The following is a 20,600-nucleotide window of genomic DNA, read 5'->3' on the forward strand; positions in this document are numbered from 1 at the left end:
CTAAATGACTGTCCACATTTTTACTACTATCAGTATCTATTCCTAAACAAGACAGAGTTTGAAAGAGAAAAAGAAAAACACACTCACATACAATCAGATAAAAAATACCTTAGTCGGAAATGTCATTACACATTGGAAGTAGAACAATCAGAAACACCGAATTACCTAATAACGCAATATTATATTAGTCCACTTATTAATGAGTCCCCATGAATCAAACACACGTAGCCGTACTAGTAGGTCTGGTCTCATAATATCCATCGGACGAACAACACGAAGCAGTTTTATTGAATTAGTTTTTTTTTTGTTAATAACAGTTCATTATTCTAAATTAAAATTGTCAATAATTATGAATATTAGATTGTTCTAATTTTACTCTTAAAATTTTTCACCACTTGTCTTCAGCACCCACGTCACGGTTTCACAACGCACTCGAATGTCAGTTGGTCACACTTTTTATCCACGGAGTTTATCTATTTCATAATTGGAAGTGTCTATTTTCACCTTTAGGAGAGGCACACATTTTCTTTTAAAGTTCCGCTATTTCACCTTAACTTCATCGATTTATCGTCCTGCCGATTAATACACTTTCAACGCTCCAAAATGTCAAAAATATTGCACAAAAAAAAATCTTGTTGCTCACTTCACTGGCTGGCGCGGCGCGCCGCCAGTGCAGCACGAGGCCGCACTGGCAGGGTCACCATGTGATGTGGGACGTTGAATGAAACGACTGTCTCGGAGTATAGAGTTATAATGTCTAGAATAACATATTATCACATGGTGCCTTATTGGTAAATAAACTTAAAGCTCCGGCTGTACAAAATTAAGGACACAAGTGATAATAATAGGAAAAAAATACTAAAACTGAAAATAATAAAAAACGGTGTCGAAATAAGCTTGCAAAGGGAAGTATATGGTGGAGATAAATAATTTAAGATTTGTTTATATTTTATAACATTTATTTATATGGAAAATATTCTTGCCAAAGTGTGTGTTGTTAATTTGGTTCTTAATTTAGTTACTTACTGCGCTAACCGTGTGAAAACTGACCTATAATTCTCTTGTTCGACACCAATGCAATGTACAGAGCTCAGCGGGAAGCTAGGTCGCTTAAAAGGGTTCTAAGTAAATTTTCACACAAGTTATCTTAATTTTTAACTAGAAATTATACTATTAAAATACCCTAGGTACCAGTTCTCAAAAATATTTGCTTGCTCTAAATTACTGACTCTATGAATTTAATCTACCTAAATTGCAGCTGACGCAGTTGCCCTGACCATTAGGAGGATAAATTGGACCGACCTCTAAGATGGTGAACCTTCGGGAAAGCTGTGGAAGGTGGCACGGGACCTCCCGGGGAATGTTGGCTGCACTGCGGAGACTTTTCAACCCGGAACGCGTGCCACGTGGACACCGAGACAAATGCGGCAGAGGCAGGCCGTCTTCCAGCAAACAGGACCCAGAACTTGCGCCGGTCACAAGGATTTCCAGAGTTAATAATATATATATCTATAAATATAATCCCGGCTCCTGAAAGCGACATAAAAATACATTAGTCTAATGCTCTCAAGACCAGCATGACAAAATAGAAGACAATCTAATAAATTAGCTCACCGCTAAAGGTCAAAGAAATTTCCTAGCGGAGCGCTCCCAATCCCACAGCAGAAGACAGATCATCCCTGTGAATAACCAAGCACATGGTTAGGAACAAACCCACAACGTTTTACGCCATTATGGAGTTAATCAGAACAATTCAGATACTTACTCAATCCGAGGATTATTGCAGGCCTTCTGCTTCCACCGTTTTGACCACCATGCGGTATGGTCTTGTGGAGAAAGTGCGTGTGCACCCAAAAGGGTCAAAAAAGGAAATGGACCACCCAAGATCATTAACCTATTTGCATATGGAGCAATCAAGGACATAGGGTGACAAACCCAGGAAGACATAATATATCGAATTAATATATTATATTTATTTGAGACTCCATCAGAGTCATGAAAGATTTACTATGATGTACATAGCAAGATTGTCACTCCAGACAGGCCTCTTATTTAGAGTATTAATATTACAGTATTTTGTTATGTATTTAAGATAATTTTCCGCATTATTTCTATATAATTATATTAATTTAATTTATCAAAATGTACTGGAGTAACAATTAAAAATCTCATACAACGCGTTATTTTTAGCTATCTGGCAACCCGTGCACAGATTATGCAGAAAAGTGCATACATGTGTGGATGCAAGTATTTTTGCACCAGTTGAGGATTTGAAACAAAATAAAATTAAAGAAATTTCGATTTTAGATTTATAAAAAAAATATTAATTACGACCAGGAAAAAGTACTACGTTACAATACCTCCCTCCCCGATTTAAAGGTTCAACGTAGGTGAACCGCCCGCTGTCCCCAGCGGCTTTCATCACATTGAACTGTGAGGAACCAAGGCAACAAACAACCCTAAGGCAAGAAAACTAAACTATAATACTAAAAGAAATAGTATCCCAGAAGGACAATGAAAAAGGGAAAAACAAAACGAGGCTTCGAGATTTTATTTCAAAAAAAAAAATGTCTACACACAACCATCAAAGCTTCCTAACTTTGAAACAATTCTACCATTTTCATCAACTTCTGAATGGCCATAACCATCAAACTCAAAACTAAAAAAATCTCGAACCCACGTAATCAATAACGGCAGGTAAAAAAAACTATGAGGCCAACCGCGCAACACATAGAAAAAACCTCCGTAATACCTAACAACCAGTGAACGAACCGTTGGCGTTCTCAGCACAACGCGATGTAAAGCACCTTGTGCTAAGAAAGCCAATATCCAACGCCAGGACCGCTGATCAGCATTCCTTAAAATATACTCTGCTTGTCCGGGCAAAATGAAAATGTCTAGTCCATAAACTATGGGCCGACTCCGAAATCCAAAGAACCTAAAGTTCAAAACAAAACAAAATCGTCAAAATCTAAGTTTTAGTCCCTCTTAGTTAAAACTCCTAAATATTCCAAAAGCGTGTCCCCGGTCCCCGACTAACTTGTCGGAGGAAACGAAACATCCAAAATCATGTTGCACAACACCCACAAAACATGGTATACCGTAAACAAAAACAAGGCGTGGCAACATGCGAAAAAGTACCTAAACTAAAACGTTAGGTATTTAGCCTAACGACGCGTTACCTAAGGGATACGCTAAAAAAATTAAAAAAAACGTACTATTTCGATGTTTGTCCGGTATGGTAGTACCTGACAAAATTTTTGCAACAAATGTTGCTATTTGGTCATATTAAAGACGTCAGAGCCGTCTTTGAGGTTGAGAGGCACAGTAGCTGGTGAGTGGTTTGTCGTCCTTGGCGGCACGACGACAGGTACAAGACGAGGGATCGTGCGTCCAAGGATAACTCTTCCAAACTCTTAACCAAACTATAAGTACCTACAGCCCAATTCGATTTAAGACTGAGCACAGTATCGATCGCGCCTAGCATACTTCACGCATTCATAATACCTAACATACATCACACAATGCAAACTTAGTAACGAAGCAGCTTTTCTGTTCGCCACGTTCCGAACAAAATTCGTGAATTAAATATTTACCGAATATTTAACACTACTAACGATTTCAACCGCATATGTTACATTACGAGAGCTAGGTGATGGCAGTTGTCAACCCTGGCGGCAAAGCGACAAGCCCTACAGGCTCGAGGCTTTGCGTCCAGAGATGACTTCTACCACAAAACCTGACTCCCGTTAATACCTACTTAAAGTCTTTAATATGCCACGACCCGATTTGTTGACCGTCCAACCTTTCGAGCTCGTAAACTAATGGGGACAAAACCTTCTTAACTCTGCACGGTTCATACTTAGGTGCGAGCTTCGACATAAAAAACTTAGAAGCGTCACTTTGCGTGTACGTACGCTTCTGAACAATATCCCCAACCGAAAATCTCGCCTCTCGGCGTCTCATATTATAATACTTGGCATTTGTTTCATGTGCTTGCAACATACGTACCCTAACCTGTTCAAAAATATCTTTCAAACAACCAAATTCGCCCGCATACTCTTCTCTAGGGATACCTACACCATATTGTTTATCGGTATCTTTATAAAAGGAGCCGTTAATGACCGGTTCCCTAGCGTGCACTAAAAAGAAAGGAGAATACCCGGTGGTTTCGCTGACTGCACTGTTTATGGCAAACCTAATCTGGTGCAGTTTTTCGTCCCATGTACGGTGATTTTCCTTTACGTAAGACGCTACGGCGGTCATTACAATTTTGTTATAACGTTCCACCAAATTCACGTGCGGAGAATAGCGCGGACTGTAAAAAATGTTAGGTACGTTGTAGCGTTTCAATAACTGCTTAAACTCTGATCCCGTGAATTGCGCTCCGTTGTCCGAAATCACGGTTTCAGGTACGCCATGTTCCAAAATGACATGGTTTTCAAAATGCTTCGCCACCAAAGCGCTAGTAGCGCGGCGAAGTGGAAACAGCAGTGTATGTTTCGAAAAGCAACATGTAACAACCAATAAAAATGTATAACCTGCCCGAGAGCGCGGAAGCGGACCGACGAGATCGATACTAACTACCAACCATGGTCGATGACATACCTTTGGTTGTCCCATGAGGCCTGCAGTCGGTTTCTGCGAGTGCTTGTACGCTGCACAGACATCGCAAGCCTTTACGAACTCGACTACATCCTTGTACATACCGGGCCAAAAGTATGTCAACGCCAACCGGCGGTGAGTTTTAAAAACACCTAAATGAGCTGCAGTTGCTTCGCAATGGTTTTGCTGCAAAACTCTCTTTCGATCACTCTTCTTCACCACTTCTTTCCAATCAAACTCTCGCAACAAATTATACTTGGCCTTCGAAAGTCTAAAAAGTTTCCCGTCCTTTAAACAAAAATTCGGAAAATTCGCGGGAAATGACCTGCAGCCATTTACAATCTTGTCATACCATTCGTCTGGCTCAGCGTCATCATTCGTAATATTTATAACGTCAACTTTCATAAGTCTCGAAAGTGCGTCAGGCACAACGTTAAGCGATCCCTTTCTGTGCTCAATCTCAAAATCGAATTGAGACAGTCTGCAACCCCAACGAGCTAACCTCCCTGACGGGTTTTCAAGGTTCATGAACCATTTGAGTGACGCGTGATCAGTGATCACTTTAAATTTACGCGAGCCTAAATATGCCTGAAATTTCTCCACTGAAAATAAAACCGCGAGAGCCTCCCTTTCTGTGGCGCTGTAATTTCGCTCACATTTATTTAAGGCGCGGCTAACGTATGCAACAGGATGCTCAACACCGTCGATGGTCTGAGAAAGCATTCCGCCAATCCCGTAGGACGACGCATCACAATGTACTGTAAATTGTTTATTAAAATCCGGTACCGCCAAAATGGGTGCCGTAACTAAAGCGTTTTTTAAAGTTTTGAATGCTTCCTCTGCTTCTACAGACCATTTGAAAGGTGGCGCTTTCTTGCCCTGTGACGTAAGTTTATTCAGAGGAGCGGCTATCGATGCAAAATTTCGGATAAACCGTCGATACCATGAGCACGTTCCTAAGAATGCCCTTACGTCACGCGCGCTCGTTGGTGTGGGGAAGTTGAGAACGGCAGAGATCTTGTCAGGATCAGTACGCAACCCGAACTCGTCTACGACGTAACCAAGGTATTTTATAGACTGCCTGAAGAACTTAGACTTCTCATAATTAATGGTTAAGTTCGCCTTTTCCAACTTCGCCAACACACGATTTAGCAACCGTATGTGCGTCTGAAAATCTGATGAACAAATCACGATGTCATCGATGTAACAAAAAACTAAACCGTTTTCGATGTCGCTCGTTATATTATGGTCAATAAGGCTGTCCATGAGCCTCTGCTGACGCGCAGGCGCTCCGCAGAGGCCAAAGGGCATGACCTTGAACATAAACATACCACGACCGGGAACGCAAAAACTGGTTTTCTCCTGTGAGGCCTTAGCTAACGGGATTTGCCAGAATGAGGAACTTAAATCGATCGTGGTCAGGTATTTCGCTTCCTTCAAACTGTCCAAAATCTGGGGAATATACGGAATGGAATACGAATCTCCTTTCGTGATCGAATTTAACTTCCTGCAATCTAAACAGAATCGCCAATCACCGTTAGATTTTTTAACTAAAAGAGCCGGATTATTCCACGGACTCTCACAGGGCGTAACTACGTCCAACTTCAACATACGGTCTAACTCGGAGGATAAAGCAGCGCGTTTTTCCGGAGACAAAGGATATTGTTTCGTTTTGATGGGCATGGCGTCGCCAGTGTCAATGGTGTGCTCCATTAAGCTGGTTCTGCCAAGCCCCTTCTCCTCAAACGAAATGTTTTTAAATTTGCCTACAACGGTATCCGCGAGTTCCCTCTCGGCCGCAGTTAAGTGTTCGTAAGACCGGATCGTGTTTACTTGTTCCGCACTTAAACCGTTACACATAAAATAATTTTCAGGTGGAGTCATACGTTTCGCATTTTTTAAAACGTCAGGCAATAAATCGAATGCTTTCCAAAAATCTACCCCCAAAACAACATGATTAACAATAGAGGGTACAACTACAAATTTAATAACCTTGGTAGCATTCAAAAAAGTAACCGGGACAAAAATATGCCCGATTGTCTCACAATCGACTCCATTCGCAACACTACACGACTTGGAGTGTGCCTCTTGAAGTACAAAACCGAATTTCAAAAAGTCCAAATGTGCATTGTTACCTAAAACCGACAATGCTGAGCCGCTATCGGCTAAACCGTAAACCTCAAAATTATTTACACCTATTTTTAAATATGGCCTGATATCATTTTTATTTGGTGTAAACAGAATCGTAGCAATCGAACTTAAATTATTGTTTTGTGCAATCGATTCTAAATTTAATCGATTCACTTGGCCATTTAACTTGCTGCGATTCTGCCTTAGGCGTTTTTTGACTGTTGTGGTATCGGTTTCTGAACGTTACCCTTTTGACAACAAATGTCACACTGTGACCGTACAGTGTCAGGCTTGCCGCAACCGTAACATTTAAACGAACCATTTTTAGGCCTTTGTTTACAAAGCCTGAAATTGTGATTAGTTTTGTTGCATTTGTAACACACCGGCCGCTGTGGCCTTGAAATATTAAAGTCATTAGTTTTAAAATGTTGCTTTCTCTGTTGCAAAGTGTTACACTGTGGCACCGAACCGTCAGACTTCCTCGCGAAGCTTTGTTTTTCAGCAATAGCGTTTACTTGTTGATGTTTGGAACTGGAGGCCTTATACACATGATCGCGACAAAGTGTATGTTCACTAACCTTCGGCGGTTCTACAAATAACTTCGCCCTTTGCTGTGAAAACTCAACCTTTCGACAATAAGTCTTCAGTTCGGCGACAGAATGGATGTCTACCAATGCTAACTGCTGTGTAAAATGTGGTCGAATGTTGTGCAACAAGATGTCAAGCTTCGCTTCCTCCGGTAAGTCTGACTTTAATCTAGCAAACATTCCTGACATTACTGCAAAATACAAATGAATGGGCTCGTTCTCGCCCTGTGTCCTAGCCTGAATTTCCTGTTTCAACCTAAAATCATAATCACCAGGGACAAACTCATCTAGCAAGAGTGACTTTAACTCTTGCCAGCTTGAAACCGAACTCTTAATACCACGGAACCATAATAAAGCACCATCAATAAACAAGTGAGGCGCTGCCTTAAATAATTTGGAATCTGACACACCATTTGCCTCCTTTAATTCTTCCACACGCTCCAAAAATGAGCGCGGGTCTGTCAATCCATTAAACTTGACTTGCCATTTAGAAATGTTCAAGTCACTTGAGCATTGTACACGCATTTCTCTAAAACTATCTATTGGCATTTCAGAACTACCGGCCGAAGCTGAAGCACTTGGGTTCGAACCCTCAGCGGCACAAACTGGTGCTGTAGTTCCCGCAAGTGGACCTTCAATTTCCGCCAGCAGACTCTCCAGCCTGGACTGCAAACTGCACTTCGTAACCAACAATGCCTGGTCATCCTCTTCGGGCTGGATCCTAGCGAGACGATGATAAATATGGTACCCTAATGCCTTCGCTCGGCTCAAGGCATACCTCTCCTTGGACTCACTATACTTCGCGACAAGGGACGACAAATCATCAATCTTCCTAGCCACAATATCTAATTCCGTGTCAGCCTCCAGCGAAGTTTCTAAAATGTCTTCGCTTGGAGCCTCGACAACAAGAACCCGAAGCTGTTTCCTCAGAGCATCTACTGTACTGGCGGGAGTCTCTGAACGAATTTTTACCTCATAAGTGAGCTCGTCTTTCAACAATGCGTGAAACTGAATATTTCTCTCCATTTTGCTAAATGTGAATCTAATTCTTGAGAATACTGGTATTACAATGCTCTATTATGTAAAAGTGTGTATTTTAAACTATAAATATTCTTTTAAAAAATTCAAACCTTGTTTTATTTGAGTTACCTCTTAAAACAGTCAGCTGACTGACAAAATCTAATATTCTTTCTAAACTTGCCAAAGTCCAAACACAAAACAAAAAAAAATATGTGTCCTAAACAGTCTTAGAGTTACAAGCCACAAAAAAAACAAAAACCAAATGCTTGCTGGCTCTAAGCTAAATATAAAATCTAGTAACACAATGATAAAGCTCTGGCAAATTTGAAAGTCAGTGCAACTACTTTTAATCAAAACCCTGGTAAACTTTTGCTTACAAGTGCAGGCAACTTTTAGTTTTCCAAAAAATATTGTAAAACGTTCAAAATAATAATAAAAGTTTCAAGGCGACACAAATTATAGAAAATGCACACAAAATTATTCAAATTTCCAACTATGGAAGTCAATGCACACTAACACGTGTTCAACTTTCTTTGACACTTGAATAACCTCAAAATGATTACGTAATCACTAAACTTTCTCCTTTCTAAATATATAAAAAAATGTGCAGGAAATCAACAGAAATGCACTTCAATAATAACACAAAAGGAATATTTCATAGTCTAAGAGCAAGCAGCAAAAACAAAAGGTGAGTCATACAAAAAATTTCTAAATATTTCTCTGGTACCAAAATTCCACAAAATTCCTTCAGCAAGCTTTTAAATTCAAAACTTTGGGCGCCAATTATCACATGGTGCCTTATTGGTAAATAAACTTAAAGCTCCGGCTGTACAAAATTAAGGACACAAGTGATAATAATAGGAAAAAAATACTAAAACTGAAAATAATAAAAAACGGTGTCGAAATAAGCTTGCAAAGGGAAGTATATGGTGGAGATAAATAATTTAAGATTTGTTTATATTTTATAACATTTATTTATATGGAAAATATTCTTGCCAAAGTGTGTGTTGTTAATTTGGTTCTTAATTTAGTTACTTACTGCGCTAACCGTGTGAAAACTGACCTATAATTCTCTTGTTCGACACCAATGCAATGTACAGAGCTCAGCGGGAAGCTAGGTCGCTTAAAAGGGTTCTAAGTAAATTTTCACACAAGTTATCTTAATTTTTAACTAGAAATTATACTATTAAAATACCCTAGGTACCAGTTCTCAAAAATATTTGCTTGCTCTAAATTACTGACTCTATGAATTTAATCTACCTAAATTGCAGCTGACGCAGTTGCCCTGACCATTAGGAGGATAAATTGGACCGACCTCTAAGATGGTGAACCTTCGGGAAAGCTGTGGAAGGTGGCACGGGACCTCCCGGGGAATGTTGGCTGCACTGCGGAGACTTTTCAACCCGGAACGCGTGCCACGTGGACACCGAGACAAATGCGGCAGAGGCAGGCCGTCTTCCAGCAAACAGGACTCAGAACTTGCGCCGGTCACAAGGATTTCCAGAGTTAATAATATATATATCTATAAATATAATCCCGGCTCCTGAAAGCGACATAAAAATACATTAGTCTAATGCTCTCAAGACCAGCATGACAAAATAGAAGACAATCTAATAAATTAGCTCACCGCTAAAGGTCAAAGAAATTTCCTAGCGGAGCGCTCCCAATCCCACAGCAGAAGACAGATCATCCCTGTGAATAACCAAGCACATGGTTAGGAACAAACCCACAACGTTTTACGCCATTATGGAGTTAATCAGAACAATTCAGATACTTACTCAATCCGAGGATTATTGCAGGCCTTCTGCTTCCACCGTTTTGACCACCATGCGGTATGGTCTTGTGGAGAAAGTGCGTGTGCACCCAAAAGGGTCAAAAAGGAAATGGACCACCCAAGATCATTAACCTATTTGCATATGGAGCAATCAAGGACATAGGGTGACAAACCCAGGAAGACATAATATATCGAATTAATATATTATATTTATTTGAGACTCCATCAGAGTCATGAAAGATTTACTATGATGTACATAGCAAGATTGTCACTCCAGACAGGCCTCTTATTTAGAGTATTAATATTACAGTATTTTGTTATGTATTTAAGATAATTTTCCGCATTATTTCTATATAATTATATTAATTTAATTTATCAAAATGTACTGGAGTAACAATTAAAAATCTCATACAACGCGTTATTTTTAGCTATCTGGCAACCCGTGCACAGATTATGCAGAAAAGTGCATACATGTGTGGATGCAAGTATTTTTGCACCAGTTGAGGATTTGAAACAAAATAAAATTAAAGAAATTTCGATTTTAGATTTATAAAAAAAATATTAATTACGACCAGGAAAAAGTACTACGTTACAATATGTAACCTGCTTATATAGTCTAGTTGAGGTGGGGCGTAGCACACACTACATTATAATCGGATATCGGATTCATGAGGAATTGAGGAAACTCTTGAAACCTTAACGGTATACGTATATTCATTTGTGTTTACATCAAATAATCAAAGATTTACATAAATATCAGTTTTAAAAAATACCTACACACTACATAAATCAACATTCGCAAGTACCTTTCACCAGAACCCCAAAAGCGGCGGTTTTTTTTCTTAAAAATTATACAGGTTGCACTTCGGGGAGTATGCTCAAGAGCAACTCGAGCTTATTCCACCGTCGCCATTATACCATCGAACTCTCAGACGCACGGCCGGTTTCCATCCTTAAGCGCTTGGTAGATATTCCGCGAATTCGCACGAAACGCATTGCTTCTTCTTTTCTTATGCGCACTGCCAAGGTATGGCTAGACTATGGAATTCCTAGCCGGCGGCTATGTTTTCGAGCTCAACCCGGCAACCTTCAAATTAAAAGTGAACAGGCATCTTCTGGGCTAACTCACTCCATCATAGGCCACGTTCTTGCCTTTGGCTAGTCTATGGCCAAGAGTAAGCCCATTTATAGTGCACTGCACTGTTGTACTTATTTACATTAAGTACAACAGTGCAGTTTTTATTTGTTTTCATCACACCAGCTGATATAGGCTTCCACTTTTTGAACCGCGAGCGTAGCGTAGATCTTTCGCTTGCACTAGCACATTAGCACGTGCGGTTAAACAACGACTTTGCCCCCTTGTAAAACAAATAACTATTATTCTGATGAATAATGTTTTTATTTTACACTTTAAAACAATCTGTATACATACCTACATTACGTCTCGCCTTTTTTCGGATAACAGATGATACTTAATACCATGGATTTTCACATGCTACGACTATTTAAACATACCTACCTCTTTCGCTTCAATCACATTCACAACATTCCTCGCTCTCTACATAGTTTAAGATGTTCCTGACCGGGCGTTTCTTCATTGAGATTTCCTCTAAGAAGAGAAGTCTGTCACGGTAAAGAAGACGCCAGAGTCACGCTCTTACACTCTCGGCCTTTTTTAGCTCATTATCACATGTACTTAGGAGTAGGTAGGTAAATCTACAAGTAAAAAATAAAAAAAATAACACTAGAACTGTACCGTACTTTTTTCTGATGATAAAAACATAATTAGGAAATGGTTTTTTTTATTAAATATAATGTGGTCAAATACACACACACCTCACACCTGCATTTGATTATAAGCTACTTGATTTTTATTATTTTTTGAAATATCGTCTTAATTCTTATTTAGATAATACCTACATACGTTACATATTTACCATATAGGTAGTACTTCGCGTATAAAAATTGACCAATGTAATTTAAAATAAGATAATTAAAACAAGATATTTCAAACCAATATATTATAATTTCCCATATCCGTGTCTAATAATGATACGACGAATTAGTTGTCTGAAGATTCCTTTGATGCCTTCACTGCATAACTGCAAACGTTATGGACATCAACAATTTTATATATGTAACACCTTTGGCGAATTCGTTATCACGGTATATGCAACGCTGAAGGTACCTACTTATTTGTCCACCTTGATATCTATTACTGTTAAAAATTAAGTTTATCTTCTTAATATACGTGGGCATTAATTACGTTGTAAGATTAAGAAATTCTAATTATTTTATGATAAACTGATCGGCCATTTACCCTAGTCACACCTCATAAAAAGTGAGAATAGGGCCTAAGATGTATGGTTCAGTAAAAGCACTTTTTTATTTGTTTGTTTTCCGATCGTCCGTGTACACATGTCGATACCATACTTAACCATTGTTAAATATTAGATTAATATTTATTTCTGAAACGCTGATATAGAATATGATTTCAGCTGGCGTACGAGATGCTGTTGCCAGATACCCGGTGCTGGTGTTCGTGCATGGAGAAAGCTACGAATGGAGTTCAGGAAACGCTTACGATGGCTCTGTGCTCGCGTCGCATGCCGGCCTTGTCGTTGTCACTATCAACTACCGCCTAGGGATTCTAGGTTTGATGATTGATAATTCATAATAACATTACGAGTACACAATACCCCACATGCATATGTATTTACAATGAACAATTAAAGATTCTGACGAACAATTAAAGATTGATAAAACAGTTAAAAATTCTTCTGCATGCATGCCAACAACGAAAATGATGTTGATATATTTTAGTTAACTTTCGGTATTAACTAATTTCCGAAATTACCCAAAAATACTCTTCAAGACACTTTAAAAAAATAAGTCGTTTAAGAAATGAAATCATGTCTTGCATCTCACTTGCATTAGTTGCATTACATACTAGAAAATTATTAAATAAAAATAAAATCGGAAAAAAGATAATCCTGCTACAACGTTTTGCATGTGACACCGGCTGCAAGTGACTTGTAATCGGTGGTTCGCATGTTTACCACCATAACTGGCACTCTACGATCCCTTAAAGATGATTCAGCTTTATTAAGGTACTTGTTTTTGCGTTGAGATCCACTTAACGATGTTTGTTAATGACTACGTGTGTACGCCCGGTACGATATAGCCGCGGTTTATGAAGGTTTTTTATTAAGTACATAGCATTAAAGTGATATCGACGCACGTTTAACTTTTTATAGGTTAGACTTTAATTTAACAGGGGCGACAAGCCAGGACAGGACATTAGGAAGAAACGAAAACAAAGACAATTGTATCCTCCCTCTGCTATGGAAATAGGAAGTAATTTTATACAATTACAATTTGTACTAGTAGGTCGGTACAAGTCATTAGAAATGTAAGTGCATTGATAAGGCCCATTTGTACCAACCAGTTTAAAGAAGTAGTTTAAGTACCTATAAAACTTTCCATCATACAAAAAATTTAAAGAAATGATAGATTAGAATTAAGACATATTGAGCCCACCCCAAACGACTAGGATAAGGGCTGGCGAATGACGAAAGACTAAATAAAAAACATGTTATTATAAAGGCATAGTACATTACGACACAAGTGCGGAAAACAGGAAGTTATGGAAATATGCTGTACTGAAAGACGTCGTACGATACGCGTGCCAGGTAACTCGTGTGGCTGTAAAACTCTCTCTCCGGTCGTGTTTTAATTTCTTCTTTTCCGCACGTGTATCGTAATGTACTATTTATGAAAAGACAATTATTGTCATCGCACGTAAAAGGAACCGTTCTGCTAGGCTACAAATGTAGTGAGCTGGGTCGTCTAAACTTGTGTACCAAATGGTTTCATTATTATTATATATTTTAGCAACTGCAAACATGTTCGGCTTGTGTCTTGTATTATACGTAATAAAAACAAAGTTGACGTACTCCGTCAAGAATCCTTTTGTGCAGGAGAGATTGTTATGCCTCAACTTCAGGACATTGTTGTAAAATTTCTACAAAACGCTTACATAACTTCGCAGTCTCAGTAGATAGAATATGACGTAGATGAGATGACAAAATGAAGTGGTTTACTCTGTTTTGAATGCAAAACTTAATTAAGTAAATTATTATGAGCAAAGTACACAATAATATACATATTATCTTACGTACTTAGTTCTTAAACTAAGTCCACTCTTAAGCAGGAACAAGAATATATATTATTATTATTAATAAAGCGTTAATTTAGGTAAATTAATTATTAAATTAATAAGTGAATATTTTAACGATTAATACCATCGGTTTTATATAAATATTGTTTCTAAAAAATGGATAACTAATGAGTTACCAAAAACATTATGTTTATTTCAGGATTTCTTAACCCACGTTCAGATGATTACCCTCGCTCACCAGCAAATTACGGATTAATGGACCAAATCGCAGCCTTGCATTGGATCAAAGAGAATGTAGCAGTTTTCGGCGGTGACCCCACTAACGTCACGCTCATGGGGCACGGAACGGGCGCAGCCTGCGTCCATTTTCTACTTACTTCGCTGGCTGTTCCTGAGGGTAAGTAAGGATACCCTTTAAAATTATACGTAAAATAATACCGGTCCATCATGTTTAGGGGTGACAAACTGAATCCTTTACTAAGCCACCTTTGTCCTTCCGTTTGCCAAACTGCTACTTATATTTCAAGAGTTGTAAGAGGTAAACCTAGGTATATCACGCACGAAGCGGTTTGCTTCTTCTTTTTTTATGCCAAGGAGTGGAATTCCTTGCCGGGTGGCTAGGCTACGTTCCCTTTTCTGTGGCCAAGAGTAAGCCCATTTATAAAAATAAAAAAAATCTAAGGTACATCGATCGGGGCATATCTCGACTGGGGGACTAATTTAACTGGTCCATTTTTTCCCTGTTTTACAACGTTTGCATTAATAAATAGAGTGTCCACCGGTTATATGTGGTAGGCGTGTTCAGTGGATACATGTAGGACTCAACATCATAGTGTAATAATGGAAAAAATGGATTAGTTACAATTGTCCCCCAGTCGAGATTTGCCCCGCTGTACCTGGACACTCTATTTAATAATGCAAACATTGTAAAACATAGAAAAAATGGACCAGTTATATTTGTCCCCCAGTCGAGATTTGCCCCGCTGTACGTGTGTGTGTTTAATATGTATGTATGATCTGGCTAAAAAAAACCGGCCAAGAGCGTGTCGGGCCACGCTCAGTGTAGGGTTCCGTAGTTTTCCGTATTTTTCTCAGAAACTACTGAACCTATCAAGTTCAAAACAATTTTCCTAGAAAGTCCTTATAAAGTTCTACTTTCGTGATTTTTTAAATATTTTTTAAACATATGGTTCAAAAGTTAGAGGGGGGGGACGCACTTTTTTTCTCTTTAGGAGCGATTATTTCCGAAAATATTAATATTATCAAAAAATGATCGTAGTAAACCCTTATTCATTTTTAAATACCTATCCAACAATATATCACACGTTGGGGTTGGAATAAAAAAAAATATCAGCCCCCACTTTACATGTAGGGGGGGCACCCTAATAAAACATTTTTTTCCATTTTTTATTTTTGCACTTTGTTGGCGTGATTGATATACATATTGGTACCAAATTTCAGCTTTCTAGTGCTAACGGTTACTGAGATTATCCGCGGACGGACGGACGGACGGACGGACGGACGGACGGACGGACGGACGGACAGACAGACATGGCGAAACTATAAGGGTTCCTAGTTGACTACGGAACCCTAATAAAAATTATCGTTTCTGAACACTTTCAAGTTTATGATAAGTACTTACAGGTCTCGTTATTTGCAGAGCGTGATTAAGTAGGTATTTAACTATTTAGTAAGTTTTGCTCATTATAAAAAAAACAAAACACGTCCCCTGTTTCACTCAACCAATATATATCTCGTTTGGAAATCTCGTTGGTATGAATATGCAAACTCGTTTATATACGGCCGTCTCCTATCGTGATCTCGACGAAGTCATTTCGGGTTCCAAACGCATGACGTGGAAGCCAGCCGCATACTTGATGAAGGGCTTGGAACAAAGCTTAGTGGAGCGTGAAGATATGCTCTGCATGCTACGGCCTATCATCTGTCACTGAAACTATCTAGGTATACCATACACAACTCTTTTTTGTTTGACTTTACCGAAAATGTATGTACAATGTACTTTCTAGAAAACTGTTGTAATTATTCTTAGAGTTGAAAAATTATCTTATAATGCAGCAATGACTGGTAACATAAGTAGTCATTAACCTACCAATATTATACTAAGTGGCAAATCTTATCAAGGAAATAGATCACTAGTCTAATGAATTTATTCTTATTTGATATGGGATACCGGCGTGATTGTATGTATGTATGTATGTATTTGATATTGACAGGTTCTTACTTAGTTTAATTTGAATAGGATTTTTTAAAAGGTACAAATATAGTATTATATTTTGTTATTGGGTAAGTACTCAGTCTATAAATTAAGAAAGTTAGTAGTACTTTTTTATGAAAACACGAGAGACTATTTGATGTAATCAGTGACAGACACCCATACGTACTTAACTTAAAACTAGTTAAGCCGCATACAAAGTTATTCAGAGTGTAATAATAGTTACACATCCTTATCTTGACAAACAAAGTTGTAATGATGTAGAATCATCATCATCAAGTTAAAAAGTTTTGTTTTTGCTCGGTTGCAGATGCGAAAAAGCTAGGAAAGTGGGTTTAGCCACGTCAAAATAAATGCGAGGAGATTTCCTTTACGATGTAGGATGGACTCCGTATTTTCTTTTACTATGAATAGCGTACACAAAAATCTAGATAGTATAAAGACTTTATTCCAAATTACTTTTTTTATGAAATCGCCTTCCCTAGAGCCCGATTATCAACGGCCGACAGATGTCTTTCTTAGACGGTTAGCGTCTAAAGCCTCGCAACTTGCGAGTTCGTCAAACGAGCAATCTACAATGACTGGCGCGGCGTTTTTACGCGTTTAAAGTCTGCGAGCTGGACAATTTATCGTGAGATCTGACGTTTTAGAATACGTTAATCAATAGCGTTAACTTTACAAAATGTATGAAGGTAACAGCCGCTTGTGCTATCGAAGTAACGTATAATAAATACACATTCAGGTACACGGTACGGTTCGAGAACTCGCTTGCGAGATTCAATACATTGCAGTTTTTGCTGATCTGTGTACCTATAACCGCAAACCGCAACAACCCGCAAGGTAACCAAAATCGCCTGTGAGTTTGCGAGCTGTCTAAATAGACCTTCAAAAACTTATAGTAGATCATACACATGCTAAATAAGTATAGAACTTTTTTTAGAACTTATTTTTACATATCGAAATTGAAATGTGATAGCATTCTTTTTGAGAATCAGGTCATCAATATTTCTACTAAACCACCATCAACCACTAAGGCACTTTCAAGTCCTGATTTTCAGATAATAGGATCAATGTGGAAATCTGGCCCTGATTATAAATATAAGTAAAACATTAACACCCGTACCAGAGAAACGTTATTCAAGTCGATGTTCATTTATCTAACGGTGACCGGAAGGCAAAATACATTACTGCCGGGCTTAAAACGTTCAGGTTCACTCATTAAATAAAGGAAATTGACAGGGACTCTGTAATGGCGCTATAGTAATACAGCTGCAGTTGCCACTGAAATATAGGCCGAGGCAGACTTTGTTTTTTATATTATTTAACTGGAAGTGATATAACAATGCAATATGTTTTTTAAGGTAAAGGTATCTAATGGATAAGTGTCAAAATTTATTATTACCTACTTATACGTATCGATAACTATTTACATTGTCAACTAAAAATAAGATGCAATGACGCATATTAGACAGACGCCGGGATCCAGGATGTCGCAGCCATAGTATTTTTTCTACTCTCGTGTTGTTATTCGTCATTTACAGTGCCGTGCATAGATCGTTAAAACCCTACATAAAAGATGCCCGCCCCCGCCCGGCGCCCCGCGCACCCACGCATACGATATAGCTCTTAAAGCATTGTTAGGAAGCCTTTAAGGGATATAGCGGGGTGCGCGGGGCGCCGGGGGCTGGCGGCGGCGGCAGCGCGGGGGAGTGCGACAGGGTGAGGCAGGAGCAAAGGGGAGGCCGATAAGTCAAAATACAGGTAACAGTGAGAATTTCACGAAAGTGATTCTAGAAAACTATTAAAAAGTAAGTGCATGGTCGTAGAAAAAGTATTGTGTGCAACAGTGTTTAACTGAGTCAAAAAATACTCGTGGCGTCTTTATTAACAATTTTCGGCTTCGCCTCAAATTGTTACTCACGCCACTCGTCTTTTTTGACCTCACTTAAACGCCAGATGCATGAAATTCTATTATGCAACTTGTTAGACGCGCACCTGGCTCACTACACAACGTCACGACTACGTCATCGAGATACGTCACAGCGTCGCATCATCAACACTGCATCACGCCTGCGTATGTGCCGCACGTCACCATGATGTCACCCCGCGCCCGCGCATCGCATCTTCGATATTGGGCAATTGGTCCAACTGTGTTAATAAAACGGAAGTGCAAGCTCACTCTGAGCCTTTTTGACACCTAACATCGGGTCTTAGGACAACTCGTTAGATTAAGTTATAAATGTAATCTTTAATATTTTAATTAAATCTCTTATATCCGACGCAATCTTGTAATTTAAAAGAGGTCAAAAAAGGTGAGTGGCGTATAAAAATGTTTAGAATCGTTAGCAGACGTTTCTGTTTAATAAAAATTAATGCCAAATGGTGTTTTTTTTCTTTTACGTCTGTTTCAGTTCATCTCGATTTCCCCTACCTACTTCAGATATACCTATATATTTTTTAGGGATCTATATCGGTATTCTTAAAGTTTTTTTGAACTATTTTTTCATTCCCTAATATCGTTTTGTATAATGATCAGTTGTCCTAAAGCTCGTATAGACTATTTGTGGTTGCCCTATTATTGAATGACCGATTTATATTTGGTAGACATAGATCTTTCCCTAATGGCGATTGTCATTTGGCGATCATATATCCTAATGTTAGTTGGCATAATTGTTATTTAGCCTTTTTTATTTAAGCCTAAAACTCATATATCCTAACCATCATTTTACTTATTTTCAAATGGCCAATGGTTACTTGGAATAACGCTCGTATAGACTATTTGTGGTTGCCCTATTATTGAATGGCCGATTTTTATTTGGTCGAAATAGATCATTCCCTAATGGCAGTTGCCATATTGATCATATATCCTAATGTTAGTTGGTATAATTGTTATTTAGCCTATTTTTGGTTAAGCCTAAAACTCATATATCCTAACCATCATTTCACCTAGTTTCAAATGGCTAATGGTTACATGGCATAACGCTCGTATGACCTATTTGTGGTTGCCTTATTATTGAATGGCCGATTTTAATTTGGTCGAAATAGATTTTTCCCTAATGGCAATTGCCATATTGATCATATATCCTAATGTTAGTTGGCAAAATTGTTATTTAGCCTATGTTTGTTTAAGCCTAAAAGTCATATGTTATAACCATCATTTTACTTATTTTCAAATAGCCAATGTGTTACAGAACTTTAACTATATCGTGCTACTGCTACAAAATGTTTTCAGGGTATAGACTAGATAGACTTGTCCTGACATCTTTTATGTAGGGTTTTAAAGTTATATGCACGACCTTGTAACTCACGAATAACAGTACGGGAGTAGAAAAACACATTTCTCCAGTTCGATAACAATTTTAAATAATGCCAAATGGTGTTTTTTTTTCTTTTACGTCTGTTTCAGTTCATATCGATTTCCCCTACTTCAGATATACCTATATATTTTTTAGGGATCTATATCGGTATTCTTAAAGTTTTTTTGAACTATTTTTTCATTCCCTAATATCGTTTTGTATAATGATCAGTTGTCCTAAAGCTCGTATAGACTATTTGTGGTTGCCCTATTATTGAATGACCGATTTTTATTTGGTCGACATAGATCTTTCCCTAATGGCGATTGTCATTTGGCGATCATATATCCTAGTGTTAGTTGGCATAATTGTTATTTAGCCTTTTTTATTTAAGCCTAAAACTCATATATCCTAACTATCATTTTACCTATTTTCAAATGGCCAATGGTTACTTGGAATAACGCTCGTATAGACTATTTGTGGTTGCCCTATTATTGAATGGCCGATTTTTATTTGGTCGAAATAGATCATTCGGTTTACTGACGATTCGCCAAAAAACGTTTCCCAAAGCTTCACATCCCAAACTATTATTCCCAAATTATCATTTCCCAAATAAACGTTTGGCAAAACAACTTATCGCAAATTGACATTTAGCAAAACTTTTTTTGGCAAATATTTGTTTCCCAAAATATTTACTTGGTCAAATTTCATTTTACCAAATATTATTTAGTCAAAGGTATTGTTAGACAAAATATCCATTTCCCAATATATTGTAATT

At 38.2% G+C, this 20,600-nt stretch overlaps 1 protein-coding gene and 2 long non-coding RNA genes across 3 annotated transcripts in view; 1 reads left to right on the forward strand and 2 right to left on the reverse strand.

Annotated features, from left to right (window-relative positions):
- Positions 1–20,600, forward strand: part of LOC125240881 (neuroligin-4, Y-linked-like) — a 77,989-nt gene that overhangs the window by 42,858 nt on the left and 14,531 nt on the right. Inside the window, exons 4-5 of the mRNA XM_048149031.1 lie at positions 12,615–12,770; positions 14,496–14,693. Of these exons, the coding sequence (XP_048004988.1) occupies positions 12,615–12,770; positions 14,496–14,693 (354 nt within the window). The remainder of the gene's footprint in view (positions 1–12,614; positions 12,771–14,495; positions 14,694–20,600) is intronic.
- On the reverse strand, positions 1,515–1,957 carry LOC125240883. The gene is made up of 2 exons (XR_007178686.1): positions 1,766–1,957; positions 1,515–1,679 (listed from the first exon to the last, which is right to left on the reverse strand). It is a non-coding gene; the product is annotated as an uncharacterized LOC125240883 (long non-coding RNA).
- On the reverse strand, positions 9,870–10,221 carry LOC125240884. The gene is made up of 2 exons (XR_007178687.1): positions 10,121–10,221; positions 9,870–10,034 (listed from the first exon to the last, which is right to left on the reverse strand). It is a non-coding gene; the product is annotated as an uncharacterized LOC125240884 (long non-coding RNA).

Source organism: Leguminivora glycinivorella, chromosome Z, assembly GCF_023078275.1.
Source record: "Leguminivora glycinivorella isolate SPB_JAAS2020 chromosome Z, LegGlyc_1.1, whole genome shotgun sequence".
In the NCBI taxonomy this organism is placed as follows: domain Eukaryota; kingdom Metazoa; phylum Arthropoda; class Insecta; order Lepidoptera; family Tortricidae; genus Leguminivora; species Leguminivora glycinivorella.